The sequence below is a fragment of the Physeter macrocephalus genome, chromosome 8, assembly GCF_002837175.3.
Source record: "Physeter macrocephalus isolate SW-GA chromosome 8, ASM283717v5, whole genome shotgun sequence".
NCBI classification, from domain to species: Eukaryota; Metazoa; Chordata; class Mammalia; order Artiodactyla; family Physeteridae; genus Physeter; species Physeter macrocephalus.
Window position 1 is genome coordinate 12,636,004 of NC_041221.1, and position 10,931 is coordinate 12,646,934.

The window sequence follows — 10,931 nt, forward strand, 5'->3', positions numbered from 1 at the left end:
TCTGCACACACCTGACCCAAGGGGGTTTCAGGTGGAGAGAGCATAGGGTGGTCTGGGAATAAGAGGGGGGACCCGAAGGCAACGTAGAAAGTCGACTTCCAGCCCTCCGCCCCTTCACTGCCCCTCCGTTACACGGAAGAGGAAGTTGGGGCACGGAGATGCTCACAGTTCGCTGCCTGGCCCGCTTCACAAGTGGGGAGGCCAGGACGCGGTCCAGGGCTCTTCCCCAGCGCTGGGCTCACCCTCCGCTCTCCTTTCAAGATGCAGTCAGCCTCCGTATCCACAGATGCGACCCGCCCACACAAGGGCTGACTGTACTAAGCCATTGTACGTAAGGGACCTGAGCATCTGCAGATTCTGGTCCCCGCGGGGGATCCCTGGGACCAGTCCCCTACAGATCCGGGTACCAAGGGATGACTGTCCTTCCAAGAGATTCCTCGCATCGTGTCTGCCTGGCTGACCACGCGGAGCCGCAAAGGGCATTCTAGATTTGGTTTTAATTCTTGAAAGTATAAGATACTCTCTTTTCTCTTTAAATCACTTAGCTTCAAGGATAAATGTACTAAACAGGCTTCTTACTTTTTTTTCTTTATGGCCCAAGGAAGTTATTTCTGGTGGTTGAAATAATGGAAGAGGGGAAAATGGTGTCTCATACATCTTGGTTCTTAGATCTTAGTGAAATTCAACTGAAATGCTTTAAAATCTCTACTCACTTCTGAGTTTACATCAGAAGCAGGTGTCTTAGATTGGGCTGCTGTAACAAAAATACCCTAGACTGGGTGGCTTAAACAGTAAACATTTACTTCTCGCGTTTCACACATTTGTTTCTGGAGGCTGGGACGCCCCGGATCAAGGCACCAGCAGGTCTGATGTCTGGTGAGAGCCTTCCTCCCGGCTGGTCAGTAGCAGCCGCCTTCTCTGTGGATCCTCAGGTGGCAGAGCAGGGAGAGAAGCAAGTTCCCTGCTGTCTCTTCCTGTAAGGGTGTTAATCCCATCCCGCGGGCTCCACCCACATGGCCTCATTACCTCCCAAGGACCCCACCTCCTGATGCCATCATATTAGAGATGGGGGTTCAACATACAGATTTTGGGGGAACACAAATATCAGGCCATATAGCATCAGGTCTTAATCAATGTCCAAATGGCTATAATTCCTCTCCACTTGTTACTGAAGACTTAATCTTTTCCTTGGGGCAAGAGCCAGGCCCTGTGTTCTAATGTAGTTACTGACCAGTAAAGCTAGCTCTGTCTTCTGAGCATAACTTCCCTCTTTCTTCTTTCTGTTCCTTCTATTAAGGTCAGTTTACTAACAGGTCACCAAAGAGACAGTTACATATTTAGAGGCCCCCGTAGGTCCTGTTTCGGGCCCGGCCGCACCACAGGCTGACTTTGATGTGGACATGACCGGGCAGCTGTTGGCCGCGGTGGATGGGTTTCCCCTTTCAGCTGGCCCCTGCGCGCTAACCAGGCTTTGTTTGGTCCCCGCCCTTCCGTAGCGTGGAGAGCTCACGTGCTGGAGGTGGCTCTTGGGTCAGCAGGCAGGATGTCCCACACATTTGGCAAGACACACTGGTGTCACCTTTCCCAGAGTGACCTGGCTCAGATCCATGGGCTCGGAGTGGAGCCTTACCCAGGACCCTGACCACAACCGCTTTTCAGCTGGGACTGCTTAATCCCCTTCTATGCCAGGCATGGTTCTTAGACTTCTTGGGGAAATACATAAAGAAGGGGGTGGGCAAGGAAGAGAATGTGAACAAAGAGAAAGAGGCCCCGGGGTCTCTTGCCACGCGGTGGACCTGCGTCTAGCCCTCGTGGGTGTTTATCATGTCGTCCTGGGGATGTCGACCTCTGTCGTCTTTGTAGTCACGTGTCCTTCATGTCATCCTTGGCTTCTCTGAGGGTCTTTCTTTATTTTTTTTCTTTTTAAATTCTTTCCATTTTGTGTTCTTATTTTTTATTTTTATTTCTTTTTGCTTATCTTTTTTAAAAATTTATTTTCATTGACATATAGTTGAATTACAACGTCGTGTTAGTGTCTGCCGTACGGCAAAGTGACTCGGTCATACATACATATATATCCTTTTTCATATTCTTTTCCATTATGGTTTATCACAGGATATTGACTAGAGTACCCTGTGCCCTACAGGAGGACCTTGTTGTTTATCCATTCTCTATATAACCAGTTTCCTCCTGCTAACCCAACCTCCCAATCCAACCCTCTCCCCCGCCCCTCTGAGGGCCTTTCTGACTGGCTGTGGCTCAGCGGCCACTTAAAGACCGCTGAGTGGGTGTTTTGATGCTGAAGGTTTCTCCACCCAGCATTCCAGTGCAACTCCATCTGAGGCCAGCACGCGGTGAGGCAGGGCTAAGCCGTCATTCGTGCAAACTCCCCGTCTGCATTTGCTCTCATCACACGGAGCCCTTTCACTCTGTGCATGTATAAACCTCAGAGGAGGGTCCCCAGCTGAATAAGCCCCCAGCCCACTGAGGGCTCCCCATCCCAGCAGATCCCCTGGGGGCTCCAGGCACACCGCTTCCCCTGCCCTGTCCTCCCAGCAGGTCTCTGTTGGCTCCAAGGGAGAGGCAGCCTTGCTCTCCTGATTTGCTTTGGAAAACCCGCCATGGCCTCACGCATCCCTCTGTCTCCTCCAGACACTGCAAAAGACTGGACTTGGGTGGCTGGGACGGCCCCCACCCCCCAGACTGTGCATAAAGGACGAGCAGGTGTGGGCAGGAGGCCCGTCCTCAACGAAGACAGGGCCTTCCCTGCCTGCCTGAGGGGCTGCTCATGGCTTAGAGGAGAGGGGCTGGACCAAGGCTTTAAACCAGCCCAGTTTACAGAACAAGGAAGGGCCAGTTGCTGACCCGGGGCTGTGACCTGGAGGGTTTCTGTGCTGGACCTGCAATTACTACTGTCCTGGCTGAGCAGAGTCTTTTCACTTTCTTTTCTCTCTCTATCTGGCTGCATTTCGTGGTCCACCAGTCAGACCACTTAGTGTGAAAAGGTCTGTCCTGTGGTTCTCAGCCTTGACTACACGTCGGGCTCTCCTGGGTCCTGCCCCTGAGGCTGCTGTGGTCGGTCTGGGGTGCAGCCTGGGCACCGGGGTCTCTCCGAGCCCCCAGGAGATGCCAGGGTCGAGAACTAAAGATTTCGTCTCCTACACTGGACAGCCGGTGTCGTTCACGAGAGAAGACTTCATTTCCAAACTCAGATCATAATCCTCTGTTTTCACAAACCTTCGCCGAGTTGTCGCCAGGAGGGTGTTCCGCTCCCACGCGGGGGTTTGTCGTCTGCACCCCGAGACGTCAGAGCACATGGTTACCTGCGGCCACGTTCACCAAAGGCCGGTTCTCGATGCCCGAGTCAGGGTGGGCGCTGGGCTTCCCGGTGATGCAGCCCTTGCTGCCCGAGGGGTGAGGCACTGGGTGCTCAGTGCCCATAGGGCTGCAGTTGCTGTAGCCTGCCAGCCCGTTTCCCAATTTCTGTCTTTCACCGGAAGAGAATTCTAATACCAAGAGCGGGATACCGCAATGCACTGTCATTTTCTTTTAATTTAACTGCATTTTTTTTTTTTTTTTTTTTTTTTTGCGGTACGCGGGCCTCTCACCGTTGCGGCCCCTCCCGTTGCGGAGCACAGTCTCCGGACGCGCAGGCTCAGCGGCCACGGCTCACGGGCCCAGCCGCTCCGCGGCACGTGGGATCCTCCCGGACCGGGGCGCGAACCTGCGTCCCCTGCATCGGCAGGCAGACTCCCAACCACTGCGCCACCAGGGAAGCCCTAACTGCATTTTTTAATCTAACTCGCGTAGATTATAGTGAGATAAGTACAATAAAACCTATTTGGTTTTGTGGTAAGTCCAATATACATAGAAACATTTCTTTTTCAACCCTTGACCTATATAGTGCCCTCATGAAGGACACTTAGATCATCCTTGCTCTGACTTGATATCCCTCCCAGAGTTGAGGACCACTGTTCTTTGTTTTAATGAGGATAAACTTTGTCCTTTAGGGATGTCCGGAATCAGAATTTATGAAATAGTGGAATTGGTTTATGAATTTTAAAATAATATTGTTTTTGATCATGTATGTCCTTTGTGAACTCCTTAAAAAATACAGGATCATGGAAAGAATTTATCAACATTTCATACAAATTACATGTAATTCTACTATTCAGTGATAACCATTGTCGGTTTAGAATTTAGCTTCTTTTTTCCTATAAATAGATCCTTTAGTTACCTACTTACATAGGTACATATTTAAACATTCTTTGAGATCATAATGAAAAGGCGCTTTTGAATGATGTCTTATTACTTAATGTATCGTAAGCACCTTCCCGTGTCATCAAATCTCACAAACTTTTTTTTTTCACAACTGCAAGATATTTATATGGATGTACTTTAGCAATTTTTCTCAGTGATGGTGTGACATTAATTTTATCATATAAGTATTTTTCCACTTCCCAAATTATTTTTCACAGAGTCCTAGAATTGTTGGGTCAAAGGATAGGATTTTGTGTGTTTTTAGTTAGTATTTCCCAAAACCACGTGAATGTTAATGGTCATAAAGCATTGGCCACAGGATGTTATGCAAGGCGTTCCGCAAGACCTTTAGTGGAGCAGCTTACCACACCTCAACCAAATAGACTACCTGGTGACACCTTTTCTTTTCTTTTATCTTTTCAACGGGATCTGTCTCCAGGACCCAGAGATGCAGTGCTTACTGCTGTCGGATGGAAAGCGGTCCGGCCACCAGAACCACGTGGTCATTCTCCCGGCAGACGGCGGGGGCGGCATCGCGGCCATCAGCTTCGTAGGGGCCTTGAAAATTCCCGTGAGTACACGTGCCCAGGAGAGTTTCAAAAGGGGGCATTTATGCTTACTATGAAGGGAAACTGGCCTGTTGATAATCAAGCTTAAAAAGAGAAATCCGTGATTCTCCGGATCACGTAATCCATAAATTAGAAATCCATAGCATGAACCAGAAGTTGCAGACAGGTCAGCTCAGGAATGAATAAGGCTGCAGAGTTGTGTTAGCCTCTTAATAGTTATAAAATATATTATATATGTATATTATGTATATGAAATTCATGGGCTCCCTCAGCAGAGCATCTGGGGAGCTACGCAGAGGACTTTGAGCAGCTGTGTTCTTCTAACGGGGAGCCGTGGAGGGTGATGAAGGCAGAGCCGAGAACAGAGGCAGGATGAGAGGAGAGAGCACACCCTGCCCCTGGGGGCCGGGATGCACGACCCCATGGGCCACACTCAGAAACACCTGGGCTCCTGCCCTTGGGTCCTATTCAGGGGAACAGACGTGGGTCTCATACAGCAAGACCGCTTCCCTCACGCTGGCCTCGGGGACCGTAGCGATCATGTGGGAGCTGGAAACTAAACAGTGCACCCAGAGCCTTAGAATCATGGCCCAGAAATGAAAGAACTGAGAACGTCGGCTTGAGAGCAGAAACTTCTGCCAGCGCCCAGATGAAACTGGGCTGTGGAGGACCCTGTTGCCGGTCTCCTGCCAGAAGAGAATGTTGAAGGCCAGGCCTGGACTCCTGGAGTCACTAAAAAAGATCTCTGTGGGCTGGCCAGAGGACATGCTGGTTCTAAATTTAAAAGTTATTTTTTAAATGTTGCTAAATAAAACAAGTAACTTTTCTGTTGTACCTTATTGTGTAGCCACCTCAAATACTTTTGCTAAAAAGTAGGGTGCACAATAAATAGAAGTGGGGTGGTGGAGAGAACAGGCTTCAGAGCCCTGGCCTGGCCTGACCTGGCCCTGCTGCAGATGAGCTGGGTGTGCCTGACAAGGGTGTTAACCATTCTGGGCCTCCATTTCCTCACTGTAATACAGGCTCAGGACCTAAATTACTACTTAATGCTGTTCTGAGGATCAAATGAGATCATTAACTACACAATAAGCACAATGCCAGGCACATGGTAAGCATGCAGTACATCACCCACACACACCCTCATACTGGGTGTGACTGTGAAAACATAACTTGCTTAATTTCAAAGGTACTGACATGAATTGCATATTGTGTGCTTTGCCTAGTTTTGAGGGGTGTTCGTAACTATGCAGTATAACCTGGGAGGAGCAGGGGAGGGGGTCAGTACCTTAGTGTTATCCAATTTCTCACTCAAATTTCCCAAGTGATATCTGGACTTATTGTCTCACAAGCGCCACCTCTTTCTAAACGCAGACATAGGATGGAACACAAACAAGCATTTCACTGTAGCCGTGAGACTCCAAACCTCAGTATCCTCATCAAGATCTACGTTTCCCTTTTGGGCGTTACCAAACTCAGGCCCTGCTTCTCGCCCTCGAAAATCAGTACTCGAGAGGCAAGTGTTGGTTAGAAAGGAGAGTCGCTTTAATCAGAAAAGCTGACAACCCAGGGAGAAGGCGGACTCATGTCCCCAAAACCAACTCCAGAGATTCTGCTCGGCCATGAAAGTTTTTAAAGAGAAAAGGAGAAGAAACCTCAGTTAATCATTGAGATAAGGGGTCAGAGTTGTCACCATCCCCCAGTGTGTGCAGGCTTGTTGACTTCTTGTGATCTTTCTTTAGATGCTATCTTGTTCACACAGTTTGTTCACAGGCTTACTGACAGGGAAGCTAAGGAAGAGAGCTGGTCATCCATTGACATTAATTACTTATTCTTCATTTTTACTTCTTTTATCTAGGAAAGAACCAACAGGTTAGGCAAGGTATTGTGTAATCAAAAGATTGGACAGGTGTGCTTAGGCCAGAGATGCGTAGACCATGGGGGTGCCTGGTTTAAGGTTAGTTAAGGTTAGTTTAGCTCTGCTAAAGTGACGAGAGAAGGGGCATCTCCTGCAGAGAGCTCTTTCCTTCCAAAAGCTGCTGACAGATCCCCCTTGTCAGAACATCATCCCATTTCTATGGGTTCACGGGGGAAGGTCCATCTTCTATAACTTCTTCATGCTGACGTAGGATGCCATATTCTCAGAGTGGGAGAAGTTGACATGGGGCACCTCTTTGCTGACGATTTTAGTTGCCTGCTTCTGTGCATGGGCAGAAAAAGCGACAGTTATTGGGTTGGCCAAAAAGTTCGTTCAGGTTTTTCCATAACATCTCACGGAAAGACCCAAATGAATTTTTTGGTCAACCCAGTATTCTGATGCCCACAGAGACAGATTATTATGTGCAGTAGTGTTAATCCCATTCTCTTGAGGCCAGTTCTCAGAACTGTGCTGACCGTAGATCCAGTACCGCTGAAGATGAAGCAGCTTTGTCATGGCTACATTCTGGTCATCATGCAGTCAGCTTTTTCCTCTGGTGGCAGTTACAGTATCTGCAAAACAACTCAGGAATGTGCATCAGATACTGAAAGATTCTGTGACTCTGTTATCCTAGTTATTAACTGCTCGAGCCTATTCCCCTGTGACTCAGGGAGGCCTGGGAGACTTCAGCTTCTCTACAGACAAGAGGCAGGGGCATGGAGGGGCCTTTGTACTTGGAGGGGGCGGGGGCGTTGCAGGGTTCTGCCTGGTTCCATGGGTGTTTCCCCAACACCCACTAGTTTGCTTAGTCCCAGGCAGGTGGAGGTAGCCTGTGTATCTTACAGAATAGTCGGAATTGTTTGTGCTGTGTGTTTCCAGATCTCTGTCCTTTGCAGTGATTTCAGTTTTAGGGGAAAAAGAAATAGCCAATAAATTCTCAGTAGCTAGATGACTCTTCACAACATCTGTGCCCTTTGAGAACCCCTTTAATAGCTAAGTTTCAGGGAGATGTGGTGTGAGAATTAAACCAGTAATATTTTTATTGACTCTGATCTGATGTAAAGACATTGAATTTCAACCTTAAAAGGTAAGAGTCCATATCGGTCAGTTCTCCGGTTACCTCATGTCCTCCACAGCGATACAGTATCCGTGCATCTGGAGGTGCTAAAACCAGACCCAAGATGTGGGCTGTTTTTACGGGAATGAAGTGCTGTGTAATTCTATTGCACATTTCAGCAAACCTGCTGAGTCCACTTTCGGGGTGAACCCCCGCTCTCTCTCTCTTTCAGGGCGTGATAGAGTTCTCTCTGTGCCTACTGTTTGCCAAGTTGGTCAGCTATACTTTCCTCTTCTGGCTTCCACTGTACATCACAAATGTAGGTGAGTACCTGTTGCTAGCATCACAGCTGGGAAGTTCTGTGCAGGGTCTGTGATCGGGCCTCCCTTTTATCCACTGGCGTCTACAGTCTTGGAAAGGAAAGGGATGCCTGATGCTTTTGAATCAAACGACATGATTAGTAGAAACGTACAGATAAAAGGAATTCAGACAGCAACGTTTTATTGCCATAATGATAACCTGGATGGGGTTTAAAGGGTTGACACGGTGTATCCCAGCTGTGGCTACAAATTCCACGGGGTTCTTCCTATCTGGGGCAGCCTGCTTTTAAATGTAGGCTGCATCGGACTTGGGGTCACAGCAGCTGGTGAGCAGGGACAGAGGCCTGAGGATCTGAGATAATAAAGGCTGAATAACTGGCCTGGAAACGGCTTCTTGGAGATGAGTTCTAATTCTAGGGAGCAGACAGTTCGTCTCGCATTTCCAGAGTCCAGCAGGGGCTGAAGCTGGAGGTTCTGACAGAGCAGCCTCGCCCCGTGGTAACGCCCACTCCCTGGCCCGCGCGTGACCACGTGGGAAGATACGCAGGGACCAGCAGCTCCTCGGGGGAGAGGTCCTGTGCAGGGGCTGCAGCCGCGGCTAAATGGGGACAGGGATGGTCAAGGAGGGCCCCGAGCTCTGGGCCCCCGGGTCAGGTGAGGACAAAGCAAAGAAGCCAGGGTCCCCGGGAGGAGCGGGCTCTAGCGGACGTGAAAAGAGGAGACATTTGGGACATGGGGGCTCCAGAGTACAGACCAGGAATTCCTGGCAAGTGTCGTAGGACCGGCAGCGGCGGGTGTGAGCCCGAGGCCGGAGGGCTGAGTTTCTCGGGGATGGAGGTTGTCGAGGCGGTGAGGGGACCACCCTGTGTTAGCAGGGACCCGGTCCAGGCGGGGCTTCGGAGCTTCCTTCCCGGGCTAGCGACCTCCACTCGTTACCGCAGGCAAAGGCGCACGCGGTGTGGACACGTGGGCCCTTGACAGGCCGGCCCTGCGCCTTCCACCCCAGCGGTCTCCTGTGACTGCGAAGGGCTCACATCGTGAGTTACCGGCATTCACCACCTGAGGGATGGTTTGGAAAGAGCAGAGCTCCCGGCGTGTGCCGCTCGGGCCTCTAGGAAGGGCAGGAGCTGGTTCAGAGTCCGGAGGCTCCCAAACCTGCCGGCGCGGGCCCGCCGGAATCCAGCTTAAAGCTCAGGCCTTGGGCTAAGCCCAGCGACGGGTCCTGAGCGGAGCGTGAGGGCGCCTCGGTCTCCTCCTCCGGAGGAGAAGGTTCCAGCCGCCCCCCACCGGCCTGAAAGCTGGGGGTCATATGGTCCGTGTCCAGGGCGCTCCTGCGGGCCAGCCCCTTCCCCAGGTGGTGCCCCACAGGCCCTGCCTCGCCTTCGGGCCGTGTCTGACCTCACGGCTGCCCCGAGGGGGACGCGGGGCAAAGGCGGGGTGATGCGTAGCCTGAGCCGGGGGAATCCTCAGCTCTCGGTTGAGAGTGTTCGGCTTCCGTCCTTTCTGGGTGTCTGCCCGCAGAGTGGACCCTTTTTCCTCCTTGTCCTCTGATAATTACTCCCTTGATACTAACCTGGCAGCGGATCTAAGAACTGCCGCTTGGTTTAAATCATATGCCTCTGAAACGAAAGAACGTCGCGTGAGGCTCGCTCGCGGTGACGCTCTGCTCTCGCGTGAATAGATCACCTTGACGTGAAGAAGGCCGGGGAGCTCTCCACCTTGTTTGACGTGGGCGGGATCTTCGGTGAGTTCATTTGTGTTCTACTTGGACCAAAGCCTTCACCACCGCGGCGCTGCGTGGACGCCCGTGGCCCGCACGCTCTCTGAGTGGCCTTCCAACCGGAGGCCCCCGAGCCGGGCCTCTGAGGGCAGGTCCCTCCCCATCCTGAGCCGTGAGCTGGTGCTCCCTGGGGACCAGGGCACACCTCACATGGGCGACAGACGGGCGGTCTTAGGACCCTCACAGGCGGAGGGGCTTTGAGGCCAGCCTGAAAGCCGACCCCTAGACCTAGGTGCCCTCGGGTCACGGTCGGCAGCGCTGAGGCAGCTTCCTGCTCACGGGCTGCGGAAACGGGTCTAGAGAGGAGCTCGTTCTCTTCTTGCCGCTGCTGCAACGCGGGTCCTGCTTCCTCTCCACGGGGTCCTGCCCTGGCCACACACGCCCCTCAGGACCCTCCCTCTCCCTTGCAGGTGGGATCCTGGCAGGTGTGATCTCCGATCGACTGGAGAAGAGGGCCTCCACCTGCGGCCTGATGCTGCTGCTTGCAGCCCCGACGGTGAGACCAGCCCCCAACCTCGTCAGGGCCCCTGCGCCTCCGGAGACAGCTTCTCTGTCTTCCCCCCAGCACACATGCCGGCTGCCCGGGCCCCCTCCTCTCAGGGCTCGGGTTTCTGGGAACTGGCATCACCTCAACCCCAATCAGTGCCCCCCACCCCCTCTCACTCTCCCCCTCCCCCATGCACACTGCACACTCTCCCTGCACACTGCACAGTCGCCCTGCACACTGCTCACTCTCCCTGCTCACTGCACACTCTCCCTGCACACTGCTCCCTGCACACTGCACAGTCGCCCTGCACACTGCACACTGCACAGTCTCCCTGCACACTGCTCCCTGCATGCTGCACAGTCTCCCTGCACACTGCTCACTCTGCCTGCTCACTGCACACTCTCCCTGCACACTGCTCACTCTCTCTGCTCACTGCACACTTTCCCTGCACACTGCTCACTCTCTCTGCTCACTGCACACTCTCCCTGCACACTGCTCACTCTCCCTGCTCACTGCACACTCTCCCTGCACACTGCTCACTCT

The 10,931-nt window shown here is 52.0% G+C and overlaps 1 protein-coding gene across 5 annotated transcripts in view; it reads left to right on the top strand.

The window, feature by feature from the left end:
• The window catches only part of SLC37A1 (solute carrier family 37 member 1), a 61,640-nt gene that overhangs the window by 42,218 nt on the left and 8,491 nt on the right, over window positions 1–10,931 (top strand). For all 5 annotated transcript variants that reach the window (XM_055086437.1, XM_055086435.1, XM_055086436.1 and 2 more), the window contains 4 exons: window positions 4,700–4,831; window positions 8,034–8,124; window positions 9,803–9,865; window positions 10,312–10,397. In XM_055086437.1, coding sequence (XP_054942412.1) covers window positions 4,700–4,831; window positions 8,034–8,124; window positions 9,803–9,865; window positions 10,312–10,397 — 372 coding nt within the window. The remainder of the gene's footprint in view (window positions 1–4,699; window positions 4,832–8,033; window positions 8,125–9,802; window positions 9,866–10,311; window positions 10,398–10,931) is intronic.